Source organism: Dermacentor variabilis, chromosome 4, assembly GCF_050947875.1.
Source record: "Dermacentor variabilis isolate Ectoservices chromosome 4, ASM5094787v1, whole genome shotgun sequence".
Classification (NCBI taxonomy): domain Eukaryota; kingdom Metazoa; phylum Arthropoda; class Arachnida; order Ixodida; family Ixodidae; genus Dermacentor; species Dermacentor variabilis.
This window is the reverse complement of record NC_134571.1, coordinates 87,549,625-87,570,639: the sequence shown is the minus strand read 5'-3', so window position 1 is coordinate 87,570,639 and position 21,015 is coordinate 87,549,625. Positions and strand designations below refer to the sequence as shown.

Below are 21,015 nucleotides of genomic sequence, written 5' to 3'. Positions count from 1 at the left end.
GCCAGCAGCGTTGTTTGAAGAGCCCAATCAAAAGTTGTCCTGGTTTGTAGTAGGTCTTTTATTTTTTTTGCTTTCAAAGCGAATAGCATTGTTACATTGAGCGGCTTTTTTTTCTTATCTGATTGGCTGACAAGAGGTGACGATCACGCTCAAGTGGAGGGGGTCTCGGTGGGGCCGAGCGAGCGCAGTCAAAGTAGATATCCTGGTAAAGGGAGTGGTGCCACCGTCTGAAATTGGTCCACTTCCCCTTGATTAGCTTGCGGAGGCTGTTTGAAAATCGCAGCGGCATGCTACATAAGGTTAAAAATGATGCTATAACGGATACTTATGGAAGAAGGGTTGGCGGAGCTACGCCGTATACGTGTCAAAAGGGCTCGTAACGTTACACTGCGACGCAAATGTTTGTATTATGACAAAATAAATTCATGATGCCCAGCAACTCCGAGTACCCAGTGCCAGAGCTATCTTCTATTCCTTTTGGAATGGGACAATAGGTGGCTGCTCCTAAAAAACATTGTTCGGCATATTATTGCATCTTTAACGCATACACGTCACTTTGACGCAGTGAAATGGCGCTTGTTTGTGAAGTCACGTGAAAGAGAGGCGAATATGGGCGCAGCCCGAAGACTCCTGAGCAGTGGCGGAGGGCTAATGGCGAAAAAGTTGTCTAATGACAAATAATGATCCTTCGTTTGTTCGGTCAAATGGAGCATAATCAGTGTGTACACGTCATATCACAAGGGGAGCTTCGCGTGACAGACTGGTGAAGTGGAGGTGGCGCGAAAATCGCTTGGCCAAGTATGGAGTCCTGATCACCGAATTCGAACAGAAATAGCTTGGAATAGCTTTACGTTACAGCGCCCATAAACTATGCGCAAAGGAAGGACGACACAAGGCAAACGACGAGGACACAGCCTTACCATGACTGTTCTTTTCGCACTTTCGCGCTTTGTTTAGCACAAGTTCACTCCGAATTTTTCCCGAATTACAGTCATTCTAAAGAAAAATTAAACAGCTTATCATCGAAAATACGATAAATATTGTATGCTCTTGCGTGTATTAGAATAATATTTCAGTTGAGCGGTACGGGGAAGACTACGAAATCACACATACCTTAGCTTCCGCGGTTCATTCTCAGTAATAGTATGATCCAACTTGGGTGAAAAACTTTGTGACGTGTTTTTACGTTGGTTCATTTTTTTTTTTTGCAACAGCCGGTGAACACTCATTCTTCAGCGAACGTAATTGTACTGAGTCAACCAAAATGTTGAATACACAACTCGTGTTTTCCAGAAAGTTCCGGAGCATTACCATCGTATTTATGTACTGAATTGTCATCATACTTATGCATTAGGTGACAGCTGGCTTCCAACCTTCACGTTAAGAAACTCGCTCGACGTGCGCTCGGCATAAACGGAAATAATCAGGTTATGCATTTAGATACTGACGTAGTAAATTAAAGAGTTAATTAGGAGTACACAGTTATTCCCTCCCCAAAGTGTTTGCCATAATGATACACGTGCGACCAGGATACCCTTACATAAGCATGTCGGAAGAGTTGAAGCTGCACATGAACTAATCGGTTAGCAATCGGGAATGCACGGCAACAGATAAAAGGTGCATAGAGCCACTCGGACTTTCCCGCACGAACGCAAGCTTTTTATTCAAGGGTATAGATTTGTAACCTTCCAAGCCATTGCCGTCATTATTTTTTTTTTCAAATGAACTAAATGTTTCCGAAAACTCACTGAGACAAGTTCGGAGTTTATCTCTCCTCTAACTCACCGCAACGTACGTAGGGTCACAACCTGAACAACCAGCAGCACGGGGCTGGCACATGCCACAGGCTGGTTATTGATCCCTCTCAGCTAGTTTTATGATCAGGTGTGAACGTCGACCGAAGAGGCTGGGGGACAGAGGATGACTGACGATGTCACAGTGATATAAGAACTTAAGGCGTACATCAAAGCTTGAGTATACCTTAAAATTATGAACTGAAGCATCCTTGTGTCCTTGTGTTGCCCCTATTCTTTGTCCCTGTTTGTTTGCGCACAAAAAGTATAAATTTGAAATTATGCCACTTTTTCCCTGAAGTGTGCCCTGTTGAGATGCAACCAAACAAAATGGATAAATGTGGCACCGAGGAGGACCCGTAATAACAATGCGTTATCTTCTGTAGTACTGAACTGACAGACCGTACAAAAAAAGGCAGGTTTAAGCGCAACTACGAACTGACTAATATTGTTTTTAGCGATGGCTCAACGCCGCCAATGTAATAGGGTGCACACACTCATGCACCATTAACAATTAGAGTTGCTTGCTGGGAAACAGGATAACAAAACGAGAGAGTAAAATTAAAAGAAAAATGAATGGTGAAAGAAAGCCAGAAACTACGTTATGGTCACCCATCACGCCAGATACTTACGCGCACTATTGACTAAGAATATCCGTTCTAAACAAGTGCCCCTGAAAGAATAACTAATTATTTAGAGCGTTAATGTACACACCATACCTTACATAATGCGTGCATACGCTTCTGACTTTCTACAGCGAAGCTGTTTATAGCTTGAGTTCCGCAGATTCTTTATCTCCGTCAACAAATCGGCGTGTGCAACAACTCAGATACCAAATTTAGATGTAACTCGCTTCATTCTATGCAAAAGCTTATACGTCTCTTCACTGGGATATGTATTTTCAGTAGATCAGTTATCAATAAGCTCCATTTTCAAGATCAGTAGACTTCCAGGTCGACAATCTTTTTTTATTGTTTATGGGGGTACGAGCCATCCTTTATTTTCGTGACGGACAACTTTCCTGTTAGGTAGGCAAAGAAATGCTTACGCATTTAATAAGAGAGGTGATACGATACAACATTTGATATGACGTGATGCGTACCTATCATTACGATGACCACCGATCAGTACAATAAATGTGTTCGTACCTTTGTTCTAAATTATGTGTCACCTCAGTGTCATGTCGTAAATAGTTTCGCTGGTCAACCACCTTCACAGAGTTGAATCGCTCATTATTTTTTTACTGTTATTTGGTGGCGACAAAAGTAGGCAGCATTGTGGTCTGGCCAAACAGTGCCAGCAACTGTATCTTTCGCAGCAGTAAACATGGCTGACAGTATCTTGAACTACAGAAACAAAATAGTTGTGCACTTTCAATATTCGCTTGATACATCTCTAGTCTGGCCCACGTATACTATAGTATCTGTCACGTGCGTCAGAATCGTGTAAAAAAAAAATTTGCTACACTACACGACTTTTGTGCATGCTTTACATCGGATGAAGTGCTCTCTTCAGAAAAACCATCTGCTGCATTTTACGAATCTGCAAGTACGATGACGTTTACCCCTTCCAACTCTTCATATACAACCTGCCTTTATTCCTGTTGTGCTGCCTGTCATCATACTTACACATTCACTTAAGATATGAAGGTAAAGCGCGAGCATCAAATGTTTCAATAACAACGCCACCGGAGGATACGGTGGAGACGAGACTTAGCAAGACTATCGGTACTCCGCTTTCTGTTTTACTGTTTCTTGCAGCAGTGATCACCCCCAATTGAATGCAGTTGCAAATATTGCAAAGTTGCAGTTGCAAACGCCCTCATGATTCCATCTGGGTTTGCGCGTAAGATCCCGATATAACCATGGCCAATTTCCCGCTGCACAGTTTCTGGATCGAGTGCATCGGAGAGGGAGTGATGGCTGCTACTAGGAATCGTTAAGGAAGGAGAATACGCGATAGTCTTGTGTAATCTGTTCTTCGCCACGCAGAAAACGCCCCCGGACACCAAGTTTCTTACACAGTCAAAGCCAGCACTTTAACCTTCATATGGCGCGTTACTGCACTTTTCTGTAATTTATCACCATGGTATATTTGTCCTCAGCACCAGCTATAGTACAAATGTAGACTGCACAGTTCAAATAAATGGATATACAGAGACGTGGGCCTCCATCTCTGCTCGATGCTACATTTAGATTCAATTACCATGAGTACGAAAGAGCTAGCCACCCTGGAAGTTCTTAGGTCTATGACGTATCCACCCACCTTGTACCACCATTGGTGATGTGTAGTTGGCCGAGGCTGCCGGGTTCGAAGCGACGCAGGTGTAGTTGCCCGAGTGCAGCTGACGGACGCCGGTGAAGGAAAGAAACGACGTGTAGTCGTTGGCCTTAGCGACCGAAGCCTCCAGCACGGAGTCGAGCGGCCGCCCGTCTTTGAACCACTCGATGGTAATGGGAAGGTCCCCGTCAGAAACGATACATGCAGCGCCAGCCCGTTTGCCCTCGGTCAGGTCGTCCGGAAAGCTGAACGGGCTCACAACGGGTGGGGCTGCGAAATTGCCGTACAGACACATTTGCTTCGGCAGCATAAATGGGATGCGATAGTACAGTATGAATACCAGCACTTGCTTATGACGCCGACGTTGGGTCCCCATAGAACCTTGTGCTCTGGGACCTCCTTCTGTAGCTTCTATAATGTATTACACTTAATAACTCAATAAAGCATCATTCTGATTCTGATTCTGGGTGAGGGGGAAGAGGGTGGGGAAAGAAGTTGTTGCGGCCAAAGATAAAAGCTCCAACGGAAGTAATGAGCACAGCTGTTGTCGCCTGTGAGGAAGATTATCTTGTTAATTGCGAGTGAAAGTGGAATGCTGATAGAGCAGGAGGAGAAGGAAGATAAAAAAAAGGATATGATAGAAAGACTAAAAAATGTAGACTACAGCAGCCGTCTTGTTTGCAAGCTCCTTATTCATCCGTGTTTATTCCACACTGAGGAATGGAAAGGACGGTAAGGTAGAAAGGTCAACAAAACACGCGTCTTGTTTGCTACCCTACGCTAGGTGAAGGAGGGAAAAGGATAAAAATAAAGACAAGAGGGGGAGGGAGCAAGGTACTAGCAATGCGAACACGTGCTGTTGGTCATCCTATCAAACCTACAGTCTGTCACTGAGGCCAGTCGATCTCACACGCCATAGCAATACCTGCGTCGCATTGTAAGCCTGCGACGTGTGAAGTCATGGTCTAAGAATCTTTGTGTATGAAAATTTGTCTATTATCTAATCAGTGCAACACACTCCGAACTACATCGCGTTGGATGGCATAGCGATCACAAAAACACAACACGGGTTCGATCGTGTTTTCACAGTTGCATGCGTCACAGATATATGGCTGCCTGACGTTTCAATAAAGGCTGAGTAGGCTTTCGTTAATGTCATCCCTAACCAAAGGCGGCGCATTGAAGTTGCATCACGGCTAGAGAAGTTTGATGTAGTCTGCAGCTCCACTCTAGGATTAAGTCCCTGGAGACGACAGTTGCAGTCTATTGGGTGTGTTCCGCGAAGGTTGCTGTGTATTGCCTGAAATGCTTAAAAATTAAGACCCGATAGAATATTTAAGCTTAGTAATGAATTATCCGTGTAGGTAAGTGTAAGAACTTGTCTCAGCGAAAATAAATCACAAGTGGGCAAGGCATTGTTGGGACCTTGAAGCAAAACCATGGCCGAAAAGGCCACGCTGTCGCACTGGTTATTGCAGTATGCTGCTGAGCATGTGGCCAATGCTTCGGAACATTGTGCACTGGTGAAAATGCTGAATAAGGCTTGTTTCGTGTGCTGGTTGCTGCATTAGTGATAGGCAAAAAAAAGCCATCGTTAAAGCATAGTCATCTTTCTCTTTCCTTCCTTTTTGCATTCCACAAATGGGTTGCAGTGTGCCTCCACAAATTGTAAGCTAATGTGGTGGGCAGCTGCTGAATAACAAGTAAAATGTAGCGTTGCATGTAACCACGAGTGAAGTTGATTCGAATCATTCGCTTATTTCTTTAGGCGCGCGCAATCGGTGCTTTTCTTTATCGCTCACTGTCACACAAACTTATAGTCAGTCTTCAGAAAGCATCGAGTGCGCTGCATTGCTTAACACCGCACGTCGATACTTAACTCTGCGATCGTTGAAGACACTCGATCGTCGTGTACCTCCTTCTAACGCTAATACCGTTTCTGTTCCCCTCGTTACTTTTTTTGTTTCTTTTCTTTTCACTCTCTCCAGACCGTAAAGCTAACTGAAAGCGTTCTCTGTTAACCTGTCTGGTTTTGGTTGCTTTGAAATCTTACAGTAATAAGGCATATATGCATTAAAAATTTTAAAAAGAACGAGAAGCAAAGCAGCTAACCGAAATTTGCAACGTATTTTATTTGCCCTTAGAAGTCAATATCTGCGCAGTGTAACTTTTGCAGTTTTATTGTTTATTTAGTTTTTCATGAAAACATACCACCACAACGATTGCGCCACATTTCAGATTGGGAGGCACGAGTTTATAATCTGTATATATTCGTGAAGATGTTGAAATGCACATCATTTACATGAATTATTGACTGCACTCTAAGGCTTAAAAGTAAACTTTAATCTTCCGCACCTAGTTCCACAATCTCTGTCGGATAAGTAAGAGACTATGCTTTTTTTCCCAAAGGGTTCTGCTATGATCCAAGCAACGTGCCCGTAGCAAATTAGATAATTAAATAATCAACGGTAACATTTACAACACATTTCACAGTTATTGCAGGCCATTTCCGAACCGAAAGGCCTTCAAGCAACAAAAAAAATAAAGATTACAGAGCAGGAACTCGGCAAATATAGGAAAAGCCGAAATACGGGTAATGCGCAGCGAGAAGCTCAAAATAAACACTGCTGTTACCGGGTAGCGAAATCCCGATTTCCTACCTCGACAGAGAGGCGTAAAGAGACGCATGGATAAAAACAAATCGACCGGGCATCTCGATATCAACTTTCTAAATGCGAAGTTTGATGTCTGAAAGCACCCGTAGTTTCTGACTCATTCCGCGCGCAGTCTATTTATACTGTGCCAAGAAAACTCCTCTCGTTCGATAGTTTTAGCGCTTAGTTAGTCCTCGTCAGCTTTGAATAACTTTCTGCACACGTAATATAAACAGAGCTCGTAGTTACCTCCACCAAAACAAAAGTACCATGGGGCACTTAAGTTTACGCACCCTGCAAAAGTGCTGCGGTTAAAGCTCATAGACGCCACCCGGGAATGCATTCAGCCTGCTTTGTTTTCTTATGGAGATTCGCTCACCGCAATTCCTTTTTTATCATCCAGTTTCGTTGCTCGTGCTGGTGGGCCTCAGATAACCGCACTGCTTCTCTTCAAACCTGTTTAGCATTTTCTGGTGCACTCTTGGGTTTCACGCCTGCATTTGCGAAATTGAAAGCTAACGTATGCACTAGGCTTGCGTTTCTTTCTATGTAACTTGATATTTTGCTGTCGCACTGCAACCGCCTCCCCCCACCCCCCGCCCTTCGTAAAGTAAGAAAGAAAAAGAAAGAAAAGAAAGGGTAGACGCTGGGATAAACTAGCGTACGTTTCACGCTTAGAATAATCTTGCAGCATTGCGGGGATGACAAGTGACTCCCGAAGGAAATAGGCATAACAGACAATAAACTGGAGGAACAATAGAAATACGAGAGGAAGAAAAGTTACGTCTACAAAGCAAAAAGAAAGAGAAACAAAAGAAGCAAACGCATATGATGAGGTTTTGCAGCACTCCTTTGCTAATAATATTGAAAAAAGAAAAAGAATGCGAAGGTAACAAAAATATTTCCAGAAAGCATAAAACTTTATTGATTTCTTATTTCCGTTTTTTTTTCTCTTTTTGTGAACGTGAGAGCTTCTGACAAATGACACAATTAATATCTCTGGCAGCTGAAAAACGACTCAAGTTTCTTTCGAGATCTCGAAACTTGGCGCAGGTAATACAGATAAAGGCCCTGGTGCTACAAAACACAAAGCTCTCAACACAGAGGCCTCGCATTTCTTCTTTGATGTGTCGCTGGCTAATTTGGCGTTCTCATGAGGAGCAGTTGCAATTGAACAGGCTCACGATAAATTACTGATTGAAAGCAGTTCGGTGGTTTTTCCTAGTGCAGTCCATTGTTGGTGGTGCTTTTCAGCGTTCCACAACGAGAACTTTGCTTTAACTCTGTTCTCGCCAGCCTCAGTAATGGTAAACTGACATCAACATAAATCCTTCGCGGCATGAAGTTCACAACTGTCTTTATGTGGGCCCGCTGGGACCACTTCGTTAAGATGCACATTAGTAGCGAAGCCGATGAGAGCGCAAAATAAGGGGCAAGGAGCGCTTCGGTTTTTGCAAGTTACAACAATATGAGCAAATCAATTAGGCCACAGAAAGCTCCGGGAAAAAAATAAGTGTCTAGTCTTACTTTTAAAAGAAATGAAAGTGGATTCAACGAGGAGTGCTAGTCGCAGGTGGGAGTTGAACCGACACCTTCCGCATTGCGTCTGCTGCGCTTTCCTTTCAGGCTACAGCGGCAGTCATCCGACCGCCAACTTTCTTGGGCATTCTGCGCATGCATGCAAAATTAGCCTTGAACGTTTTTGCCAGCGCCACTCAAAGATACGGTGACGGATTCTTCTTCTAGGTTCGTTGCCTGCTTGGCTCATACAGGGTGTTCAGGCGACCACATTCATTTTTTTAGAAGAGAGAGAGAAAAGGATGCATAGAAAGGCAGGCAGGTTAACCAGAGGTATTTCCGGTTGTCTATCCTGCACGGGGGGAAGGGTTAAGGGGGATAAAAAGAGAAAGAGAGTGGAAGCGAGACGAGCACGAAATTTTTTTACAAATTGCGCGTGGTAGATAGCACGATTCAAGTCCATGAGCTGGTCTACTCGAAGAGGCAGACGTTACTTGCGCAGGAAATTTAGATGCATGCTCGACTAGTTAGTAAAAATTCACTAGTTCACGTTCTAAATAATTACGTTATGGAACATATTGCAAGATCCAAATTCTTGCGGGTGATACGGCATGGCATATGCACTTGAAAAGAATTGTGCGAATGATGGCATTTACGAGGTGTGCATAGTCATAATTGCGCTAAAAATCAGCTGTTGTTCCACTCAATTCCTTAACAAAACGCCCTTTTAGGCATTGAAGCGCAAAAGTAACTGGAACCCCAATACAACGCTCCGCAAAGTTCTGGAATGAATATCTCAAAACTGGTGTCATCCAGAGATTTCCTTACAACTGCATCCGCTTTTCTAACTCCACGGCTAGAATTTCTAAATTGCAATATGTGCCGTTAGCTAACTAGTTTAAAGTCTAATTAGGGAAATATTGTTAATTAGTCGATTATGTATTTCAATATCTTTATTTTGTGCAACTAATGTTCTAGTAGACCAGCTCATGGTCTAGAGTTGTGCTACCGGCCACAGCAATTTTTAAATATTTTTGAAAGTGTTTGCTATAACACCCGGTATAGTAGTACCGAAACCAGAAACGACGGTAGCACTGTGGGCGAATTCTTGTGCCTTAGGTGCGCGTTCCTATTTCCGCTGCTGTTATACCTCTCCGGAAAGGGTGACCGTGCAAGGTATGTGGGTTGCGATGGGTCTATGGGTCGCAGTGATCAAATACCCAACACTTGAGTTGCCGTCTCGATCTCAGCTCTTCTTCTTCTTAACGAAGTAATATCTTTTTTTTTTAAATCAACTATGTTTTTGCATCGTTTTTATTACTAAATCATCATTTGGAAGGGACCATGGCGGAAAGAGTAAAGCAATCGGTCGCTTGTCTTGACCCAACGGTATGTGCTAAACACGTAACGTCGTGATATGAACGTCTCCAGTGTCGGTACGATAATTGTGAGGTAAACGTCGCGCAGAAGTATGTGTTCGCGCCACGAACTCACTCATGACGTGCACGGCGAGCTGTCCTCGGGCCGTGTTTCCTTGCGGATCCCGGGCCACGCATGCGTACCAGCCGCTGTCCACGCTACGCTGCACCTCGGCCACAATCAGGCTTCCGTTGGGAAAGGTGTGCTGGCGGTGGTTTTGCGGCAGCGATCGGCCGTCTGCGAGAGCAGGAGGGCAGAAGAAAGGAGACGAGTTGGTGGCGAATGCGAAGTAAAACTGCTCACTTCGAAGATTCGACCGAAAAGTAAGCACGAACGTTCTTTGTGTACTCTTCCTCGTGCAATCGCGGCGTACTCCGTCATCTCAACGCATAGTTTCTAAATCAAAGCTAGTGGCCTGCTACGAGTTTAAGTTGCTGCTAGCTGTCTCGTAGAGTAATTTGCGCGGACTGAAACTTACACGGGCAATCCCAGTCAAAAGAAACAAGTACTGTTTGACGCCTCTAAACTTCACAGTGGTTTATGAGGGAAGCCGTGGTAACTCCGAATTATTTTCTACCACAGCTGTGGCTCATTAACACGCGCCCAGTGCACGAAGCGTTTTTGCGTTTCGATCCCTTCCGCCGTATCGGAACTGCATGTCTCATCGATGACTGCATATATATATATATATATATATATAGGTCGATTACTTGAGCAAATGGGCATTGCGCCTCACATACCAGCGTCTGAGTGTGTAATCAAAAATATTCAATAATTACCTTTTTATTTATTATTTTTAGGATATAAGTTCCGATTGCGACAGTCATACCGAAAAAGAGTGCCGTCATGTGCGCCTACACATAGCATACACTCTAAGAAAATTTTACACCCTTTGGAGTACCCCTTCTGCCACACAACAATAATCGTCATCTGCCTTGATGCGTTTCCTTTCTTCAACGCTGCTGCGATCCCGGTACTTTCCAGTAACGAACGGCATGCGCGTTATCGGTATGATAGCATTCCCGACAGGAAAGTAGCGGGCGCGGCGTTTTCAAGAAAGGAAACGCATCCAGGCAGATGACGATTGTTGTCGTGTGGCAGAAGGGGCACTCCAAAGGGCGTAAACTTTTCTTAGAGTGCACTGTATAGGCATAGTACACGAGGCATCCGTCCCCCATGTCTGCTAACACATGTTTTATACCAATGAATACCAATGCATACCATAACACACTTTAATCGAATAGCTAGAAGGCGCTCCTTGTATTCGCATTTATGATAAGCAAACAGGACTTCACTGCGGCTCGACTTCCATTTCGCAATTAGAACATTTGCCTTAAAGTGAATAACTGAAACATGAAACTGATTATTTTTTAATTAATCAGGTTAATATTGTCATTTTTCCGCAAGCTTTTTCTGCACTTTCCACAAATACATCTGAAAAGGCACTACAGCGCTATGTGTCACGGAGAACTTTTTACCTCTGTTCGAACTAGAGATAGGTAAAGTGAATGTATGTGTTTCGAATTTGTCATGGAACACATAGCTTTTACGCTGAAGCTTGTGTACACAATTTGAAACAAGCTTTTTGATCGCTCATGGAATTTTCTGTTCTTCTTTTTTTTTACATATTGCTACGCTTTCCCTGCAGTCGGATACAAAATATGTGAGTTGAGTGATATGCATTTTTTTTATAAAGAAAGCGGAACAAGCAAGGGCGATCCACTGGAGTTTAAATAAAGGAAAAGAAGCCTAAAAAAAAGTTAATGTCAGATTCAAGTAGATTTATATAGAACATCACTAAATACGCGTTTTCGGATAAACCAAGAATGCTTCCTGAGAGCTCATCAGAGCAGCGAGCTTCTCACGTAAAAAAACACAAATATCAGCCACTCTTCGTTGAAATGCCTTGCTCTAACTTCTGAAGATTTCTGGCAGCAAGTGAGTGCAGAGAGTGAACACCTCCTGTGTTACGTGAATGTGAATATTTATTGATTTTCACCTTCACTACGCTTAGAACTTCCCTCCGGTTGGTCGATGTAAAAGATCGATATAGTGTGTCGATTAATCCACGCACGATCGAAACAGAGGTACTTTCGTAAACAGTGCCGCTAGAAGTTGTTCTTTCTATGTATTTTGCATTTTGCAAAACAATTCTAAGCATGTATTTATATCTCAGAGTGCTGATATCTTTCGGCCCACTGATGGCCGGCTTGTCGAAACGTCAGGGGTTCATGCAGTACCAACGACGAAACACAAGGTCGAAGACCGTACACCAAGATTTACGGTTCTACGCGAAACGAAAAAAAAGTGCTAATCACACAAAAATATAGGCGGAGGGTGCCTTTGGGGATAGTATAGGACCCCTCTGTAATATCGAAATAAAGATAGAGAAATTTTCAGTCAACAGTATTTCATGATCAACTTCACGTATTTGTGGCGTCGTTTAAGTCGTTTAGACAGCACAAAGCGCAAGTTTTCCTTTCCTAGCTGCTTGTAGATGTATAATGAAACAACACACATAACCGCTAATATTGTCTTCATATGACAGGAGTTGGTCGCAATCACTCAGTGACCGTACTTTGTGACGATCCTCTTCATTTTCTATTATTTTTTGTCCTCTGCCATTTTATGGAACGCGGTCACAACGTCGTAATCGAAAAAAAGAAGGTCACTCGACGTGGCAGATTAGCAGTATATCAAATTACACGGGTAGATAAAAAATGAAAACCAGTTTTGTTTCGTTGTTTCTTTTTTACTGATTCTTGAATATTAACGTAATTATGCATAAAGAAATGTTCTGGTAAATATTATGCTATCACTCTCTCTTCCCGTATTGATGGTAACAATGCACAACGTTCATATAAGACATTGCATTTAGGATCTAAGCTCCTGGCCAGCTGTTCTGATGTATTCGGATAACACACCTACGTTTTCGCAACTTGGCGCAACCAATATGTTTCTGCAAAACATCAGCGAATAAGTAGAAGCATTGTGGTGAAGCATTACGCACAATATTATCAGCCTTTTTTAAATGCAGGGACGTCTGAATCGTAGTCGATGGCCGCACCGATTTAAATCACTCAGCATCGTTATATGCGTTCACTTTGGGTGACTGCGTACTTCTGAGAGAGAACACAGACCGAACGGCAGGGGCCGATGAGCTCAGCGCAACTCGCGTATTTGCGTGCACGTTGCATGGCATGCCCTTCGTTTTTTGCAATAGCCGCTACTTGGAGAAATGAGGGGGTAACATTTGGACAGCGTAAGCAAGCCCGAGGCGAAAGCTCTTCGTTTTTTTTTTCGCCCGTTTTTTTTCTATTTCTTTTTCTTCTTTTCGCGAAGGGGCTTGCATTAAGACGCTCCGGTAATCGTGGCCGTGCTATCACTCTCGCATGTAAATGGAGAGAGAGAGAGAGAGAGAGAGAGAGAGAGAGAGAAAGAGAGAGAGAGAGAGAGAGAGAGAGGAAAGGGGAAAGGCAGGGAGGTTAACCAGAGAAAAAAGATCAGGTTGGCTACCCTACGCTGGGGAGAGAGGGGAGGGGGAGGTAAAGTGGTAACAAAGTAGAGATAAGGAAAGTAAGGAGCATAGACACGCAATCACAATCGGTCACTGTCACCGAATACTGTCATCGCACAGCACAGTGACACTTGCAGCTCTATCAACATCTGTTCAGGCTACAGCCGCCTGTCCAATTCTGTCGCCCTCAAAAACCGCAACAGTGCCCCCGTCGCCCTCTGCTGCGATGGCTTATGATGGCGGTATTTTAAAATAAGTAAGTAAGTAAATAAGTAAATAAGTATTTAAATAAGTAAATAAAATGGGAATCGCAAGTAAGGTTATGAGGTGGTTATGAGGTTATGACCGCTGGATACATGACAACAGATTCCACAAAACACTGCTTCAATTCATACACAACACAGGCCTCACAGCACACATATAATACACATATACGCTCCAAGAATTATGCCTTAAGGGCAAGTCTTTATCGCAATAAAAAAAAAAGAACGCGACCGCTGTATGCCGCGAGTGAGTTTACTCGCCTTTCTGCCAGATGATGCTCTGTATGGGATATCCGGCGACGGCGCAATGCAGCCGCATGGTGCGTCCTGCTAGGGCCGTCACGTTGGCCATGGGTCGCACCATGGGCCTTCCGAGCACGTTCAGCCTGGCCGAGTGAGACACCCGGCCAACCCCATTGCGGGCCGCGCAAGCGTAGAGGCCGCCGTCCTCCACACGCACGCCGGTCAGGTTCACGTAGCTGTGCACCAGTCTGCGGCATGCCACAAAAATATAAGTTGCATGCAAAAGAGAGAGAGAGAGAGACAGAGAGAGAATCGCTTCCTCGCGTCACCGCAGCCCCTGACATATGCTGCAGTTAAAGTACTTCTGTAATAAGCTGCATTTTGCGAAAGGACTACCTGCTCAAAGAATTGTTTGTTACACTCTAGCTTTCTTCTGTAACGCCTAAGAGCATGCGAATGAATGAAGGAACGAATGAATCAAGCCAAAGGACGAAACAGGTGTCAAGACAAGGAACCGGCAACACACGTGATCAGCTACACTCGCTTTGCTCAATATACTATATACATTGTTTCATTTTATCTTTCACCGCATGCATACGATTTCCGCATTAAAATCAGCAATTCGTGCTTGTGCCGTCTGTCCCTCATCATCCCGTCAGCTTGTTGCTGTGCGCAGCCAATCAAGGCGAAAAAGCTGTACTTGGAGCACGAGGGAAATATGACCGCTTCATAGAAATGATATAGCATCACCGAAGCTGAATATAAAGGCATACGTTTTTAGTGCACTTTTAAAGGCTCACGTCTGTTGCGTAACAGTCGCTACGAGAGGCAATATAAAAGGTGTTGCAGGTCACATCGCAAGTTAGAACCTCGAGAAGTTGATGGTTAAGAGCAGCTGTCGAAGAAGAGAAAATGCACTCTCGGTACGGCTGCGACTATGTATAATTCTTTTACGTAACCCAATTTGATAAGCCTTTTGAACCCCACTTATAGCCTTAACAACAGAGTCACGCTCCCACGGCTTCTTTCGCGCTGCCGCACTTACCGTGTACCACTTTTCAGGGTAGACCAGCTCAGGATATCCTTAAGTACTCGCTGCATATGCTTACGGAATAGAACCCTCAAACACAACGTAGTTATTAAAAGGCGTCTAACGCTTACCTTTCACCGCTGACGTAGTCCCCTATCCGGACGTGGTAGTGTTCGGGCACGGGGCCACCATCCAGAGACCACGTAACTTGCGGCAGTGGATTTCCCGAAGCCGAGCACCTGAGGGATACGGTGCCGCCAGGCCGCGCCTGGCGTTCGGCGAACACGTGCTCCATTACGGGGGCGTCCTCTGCGAGCCGCAAAGAAGCAAAAGTGCGGCAGCGTAACCGTAAGCGTGACGATGGGATCGCATGGGTGTTTAGCATTATAAGAAGTTATGTTGTTGTCTCTTGCTTAAACGTACTCGACGAATTTTCACCCTGGCGCCATTCAGCAAAATGTTTGTCATCCCTCTGAAAACGGCCGGAATTGTAACTTGTTATTATTTTTTTTCTTTACGCACATTTTGTTCGTACGTTCATTGTCATTAAATTATTATCTCGCGTGCTCTTTATGTAGTATCTCATTAGAGAGTGCTGTTGTAGTTGCTGTTGTCACAGCCCATGAAGGTTGCTAAGAAATAACAGCACCACTAACTTAATCCCAGCAGGAAGTCCGTCACGTGACGACATACGCGTACTTCCGAATATGCGCTCACCTCCGATGACAAGTTGCCCTGAGCCTTGCGCCGAGTCTCTGTCGTTGTAGACGAGACACTGGTACATGCCGCGGTCCTGCCGGTTCACACCGGTGATGTGAAGCGTGTCCCGAGATAGCACCGCGATCCTCGATAAAGCGGTTCCAGAGCTCACGGTGGCTTCTCCGCTGCCGCGCATAGCGGAGGAGGAAGACGCCGGCCGCGAGGTGTACGAGGGCGTAATCGTGCGTCCGTTGTGGGTCCACAGGACTCCGTGCACGGGATGCCCGGCCACGCGGCAGCTTAAGTTTGCGGTCCTGCCGACGTCCACTACTTGCACGGACGGATCGACTCTTGCGGACAAGGGCACTGCACACAATAAGCGTTCACGAGATATGCACCAATGGCGAAGTTGCTTTTCGCCGACTACACGTCGGCCTGGAGGCTTAACGGACAACGATCGCTCGAAAGACAATCGCTCGCAAAAGTTTATGCGACCCGAAGTTTGCGAAAAAAAAAAAACCGAGTTATCGCCGAAGCCCACCTACATAGCCTCAAATTCAGAGTTTCAATGTTCGGTAGTTCGTGAGTCCCACGCAGTCATCCATGAAATGGAAAATGTCAGGCCTCAACAGAGAAGAATGCCGAATGTGTCGTAATACTCATTTCGTTTAAATTTTTGTGCCTGACAGTATGCAAAAGAGGCTAGAGCGATTAGCTGCAATCCATCAACTAAGGAACGACAAAGCAAGTAGCAAAAGAAAACACCACGGTGAAAAGCTATATAGATTTTTTTTGTGCTTCTTTCTTAAGTCAAGGCAAGAAGGTAATTACGGTTGGTAATCGTAATGTGTATCGCAATACCTAGGTATGAAGGAAGACACACCACTTTGGACAGTTGGGATCGAAACGTAAGGCAACGTGCACAAAAAAAGAGAGAAGGGATGAATCTTAAGTCTTGGTTAGAATAAGAAATATTCCCAACCGATCGCAGACTGAGGAATTAAAAAGTGAGGAAAGACTGGGTAAAACAATTGTATTTTTTGTGTGCGAGCGGTTAATCGTCGCGAATAGAACAATGGGATGGCATCAGATATGCATTGCACAAATTAGCAAAGGCTTCAATGGCGCGACTGCTGCTGATTCACTGTGCTGCCAAATGTAAGCTGGATATTTAAGGTTTGGCTGGGCAAGTTTACTTGTAGAGTAAGAAGGTGTTATATAGTATTCAGTCACAAAACTTACGTTATTACTTGGCAACATAGCAAGCAAACTACTGCTCTCGAGCCATGCTATAAAGTGTTACTTACATTCAACACATTAGCGCGGCAGCGTTAAGGAGCCCGTGTCGCAGAAAATCTGGCGTTGTCGTCAAGCATCGTTTCAGCAAAAAGATTTTCAAACCACCCATAGCCAGGCCCTTATGTGACGCAAGGAATTTACTGAACTAACTGAATTTCTCAAGCTAGAATACGTGGAAAGATTGTAAACTATGGCTTACACACAACCTACAGAGATTATAGCTCTCGGGTTGTAATTTGACTATACGAAAAAACTAAATTCTGCTACGCAAAAAATTGAAGAAACCCCTTTTCCAGCGTTTCTACCATTCACAGACCAGCCGCGGCGTTCGCCATTTGCGCGCCCCGGCGCGCGGGTTTCTTGGGGGTCACGGAGCGGCGCACCCGATTCCTTGCAATACCTCCAGCTGGCGCTCGCCTCCGTCGTGTCGCAGCCCACGCAAGAGGCCGCGTTTCCACCCCAAAGCTCGCCTTCGTGAATACCGTTCGCGGCCAGTGTTTCCCGGTAAACATTACGGTTACCTACGCTCCAGTTGCCGGGAAGCATGTGAAGCAGTCACGGATCTTTGAATGCTATCGCGTTCCACTCATAAAGGTGAAGGTTAAGGATCCTGCAAATTTTTATTCAACTTCATGGAGGACGAACGGGAAGTGTTTCGAGAGTACGGAAACCTCGAAAGCAAGGTAATGAGCACTCACAGAAAAAGGGCACACCATAGGAAAGAAAGCTGTGCTACGCTGGCGTTGTAGAATTTGGGCTGAAGAAGATGATTGTACATAATCAGGTCATACAGGAAGGTTGGTCCAAATGACGTACAGCTAGTTGAACCGTCTACTAAGGACTCAATGATAAAATGAAAGACGAGACAAAATAGGCAAAGCTAGTCGTGTAAAAAGCGACCGCAAGTATACTTGAGTGAGCACGCTCAAATCTCCGTTTCACACACTGCCACTGATATCCGTGTTATAGCTCATTAAGATATTGCATTCCCCATTACATACACGTTTACAAACTTGCACTAGCAAGGCGCATACACTGCGCGACCTCGTTGAAGCCTGCGCGTTTGCGGCCGCACCGTACTGTGGCGCCCTCTAGCGAACACTTGGTGAAAGCAGCTTTACCCACCGAGGTTTCGCTGCACGCCATTGCGTCTGCACACCTGTAATTTCTTTTCTTGCGTGATTCGACAAATGAGGATCGGGAGACTTAAGTGAAGACGACACAATTCAGTTCGAAGAGGAATATGAGTTGCTACCACACATAAAACAAAACAAAAAAGTGATTTACACACCTCGGGCGCATATGAAGTGCGAGAGGCTCCATGGTGACAAGATTCATGTACTGCAATACGTAAAATTTGCTATCGCATCCAAGGGGGAGAAGAAATTAGCGGATAAATAAGGAAATTGCTCAGCAACAGCACTACTTGAGTATTACCGAGGCGACGACGAGAGAGAGAGAAAGACAAGGGAAAGACAGGGAGGTTAACCTAAGATTATCTCCGGTTGGCTACCCTGTACTGGGGGAGGGACAAGGGGATGCAATAGGTGAGAGAGAAAAGGATAAAGAAAAAGAAAAGCAAAACCTAAACACACACACGCACGTACACACGAACTCTTTCTGTGGGCACCGTCACGCAGCCCGCAAAGGCGTTCCTAGTCTTACGCAGTGTCACCGTATAGTCCTACGTCACACAGTGTACATTCACAATTTATCAGAAAGTCCCATGTCTGAAACCACCTTACGCTCTTCTGAGGGTGGTAGAAATGCTTTTTGCGTCGCCTCTTGCACTGTTTTCCCCGCTCCATTTTGCCCCACAAGTTCTCCGGTTAAGATTCCAATAAAGACACTTGCAAAGCGTGCAGATGTGCGCACTCACCAGAGACGAGGAGGTCTGTGTGTGCCCTGTCCTCGCCGGCTGAATTGTTGGCCACGCAGAGGTACCGTCCACTGTCCTGCGTGCCAGCTGCGCGCAAGAGCAGGGGGCCTCCCGGCAGGAGTGTCACCGTTTCAGACAGCGCGACTGGCACGGCACTTTCCACACCGTCCGAAGAACCTGGTCCCAGCGCCTCTTGCTGGTCCTCTGCACCGCTGACGCGGAACCAACGGTTCCTTGGCGGCGGATGCCCCTGAGCAAGGCACGGCAGTACGGCTCGTTCTCCCTTCTCCACTTGAACCGAGCTACGGTACTCGGCCATTCGTGGTGGCAGCAGGCTGTGCGGCTCTGCGGGAAATAGGCAGTCCGAAAGGCAGGCGACGCGGGATCGTTTATTCTGTGTCGTCAACGTGTCAACCACTTGGGCAAGGGCAGCTAGCAAGAGCCATTAACGGACTGTGCTAACGATAGCAGACGGTGTTAGGACTAGTGTAGTGAGCGGGACTAGCTAAGGAACACACGGCCGATCTCGCGCGCATGCACAAATAGACGAGAATATCGGCGGGAGGGCGACCGCTGCGGTCAACCATAACACCGCGACTGCTGAGGCGTAATGCGGAATGCGAGCGTCCATCTTCCATCTGCGACAACTTTTCTTTTTTTGTGTGTGTGGTGCGGTGAATCTTTATTTAGGCAAAATAAATACAAGATTTGCCCGCAAGGTAAGGGAAAAGGAGGGCGTAAACCTCCAGAGTAAGGTCTTTACCTCGCTGGAGCAGCAGAAGTAGCAGCTTGCTAATAAAACCAAATACAACTAATAAGACAGAAAACATCAAAACAAATTACAGCAAAATTTTAAACACATTCCAAAAGGATCAACTGTTTGCGATATAGCAAGTAACTAAATAAATACAGCACTGAAAAAAATAAGAACATTCTAGCTGTTACTAACATAAGTTATACATTCTGAATATAACATTTATAACATAACTATTGACATCAAACAATTTAAAACTTCATTAACATTCGTTAAACGTGCTGTGACCAGAAAATAGTATATATATGTATTGCATTGCATATATTTATCTGTCCGTCCACTTTCATTTCCTTTTACCTTATTCCTGCATTTTGCTTAAACATCACAATTCTTCATTTCTCTCTGCTCTCTCTTGTTGTATTGACAGGTTCTTGGTATGGGTGTGACTAACAATTACCAAGCTCGTCGTATCCCCTATTCTTCTTGCTCATTAAGCACCTGCTGTGTTACTTGGGTAGCTTGCCCTCGCGTTACACAACTTGAGGGGGGAAGATGAAATAGGAAGGCTTCTTAAAAAAAACGGTGAAATTTGCCTTAGGTTCTTTAAATTTACCGACCAATTCTTTAGATAAATTCCCTTATTATGCATATTTAAACACAAATACATATTACGACCATATCACGGCTTCTTTTTACGTCTATTGCAGATTATTGTAATGAAGCCACGGAGACCTGTTTTCTGTAAAGAATTAATTACTAATTGTTGATACTTTCTTGATACAAAAATCAAGATGTCCTGAGAGTTCGCTATAACTATACTTATGTTCCATTGAACACCAACTTGTAACTAGAATATACCGCGATAGAAAAGAACTGAACTCATCTCACATTCAAATACGCGAATGTGCAGTTTTCCTCTTTCAGCACTATGCCTGATTGGGAAATTCCATCTTAGATACCTATTACCCAGCATTCTTCTGCAGCTGAGCTAATAGCTTTCCGTTGCTGCCTCGCATTTCTGGATTGTATTTAGAGAAAGTGGTGTTTAAATGCAATATTATAGATCTAATGTAAATAATTAGCCTGGTCGATGCTTTTGAATCATAGAAAGAAAATTGAATAAACATAAATCCACTGACCAATCAAAGCAGTCCCTAAGCCTCTCTAAAGCACTGCGAAATTAAGGCCAACTGCATAGGCTGCACGCTTTTCACGTTCATGAGGGTCGCTGCTGCGGAAGCTAAACACCTTTAATTGTTCAGGAGCCAATGAAAAAATTTGGCTTGACAGTATAATGCGGATACAAAAATGAAAATCTCAATGAAAAATTAATCAAAAGCGGAATAAAAGATAATCCATCTCGGAAAATTTGAATGTGCTCGACGAGGAAGCTGGCGCTTGAGTTAATTAAATAATTTTCGAAGGGAACGCGAGCCGCGGAGTACGTGGCTAGGTGCACCGTCGAATCATTGGCTGAATGACCGCGCTTGAAGACCTAGACGGCTGCATAGTAGTGGCATCGGCAGTTTTAGGAAACTCAACCCACCGCTCATTAAACTCCCATTTCCCGTTAACCTTCGAGCTTTACTTCTTTTAGAATGAACGGATGCAGGGCCTAATTACGAGCCCAGTTCCTTTAAGAGGACATTAGGAAGCAATAGCTCGAA

General features: G+C 44.6%; 1 protein-coding gene across 1 annotated transcript in view; it reads right to left on the bottom strand.

Annotated features, from left to right (window-relative positions):
• LOC142578266 (cell adhesion molecule Dscam1-like) overlaps positions 1-21,015 on the bottom strand; it is a 180,878-nt gene that overhangs the window by 35,666 nt on the left and 124,197 nt on the right. The window contains exons 6-11 of the mRNA XM_075687667.1: positions 18,595-18,939; positions 15,435-15,782; positions 14,849-15,026; positions 13,706-13,935; positions 9,740-9,901; positions 4,059-4,343 (exon numbers count right to left, since the gene is read on the bottom strand). Coding sequence (XP_075543782.1) covers positions 4,059-4,343; positions 9,740-9,901; positions 13,706-13,935; positions 14,849-15,026; positions 15,435-15,782; positions 18,595-18,939 — 1,548 coding nt within the window. The remainder of the gene's footprint in view (positions 1-4,058; positions 4,344-9,739; positions 9,902-13,705; positions 13,936-14,848; positions 15,027-15,434; positions 15,783-18,594; positions 18,940-21,015) is intronic.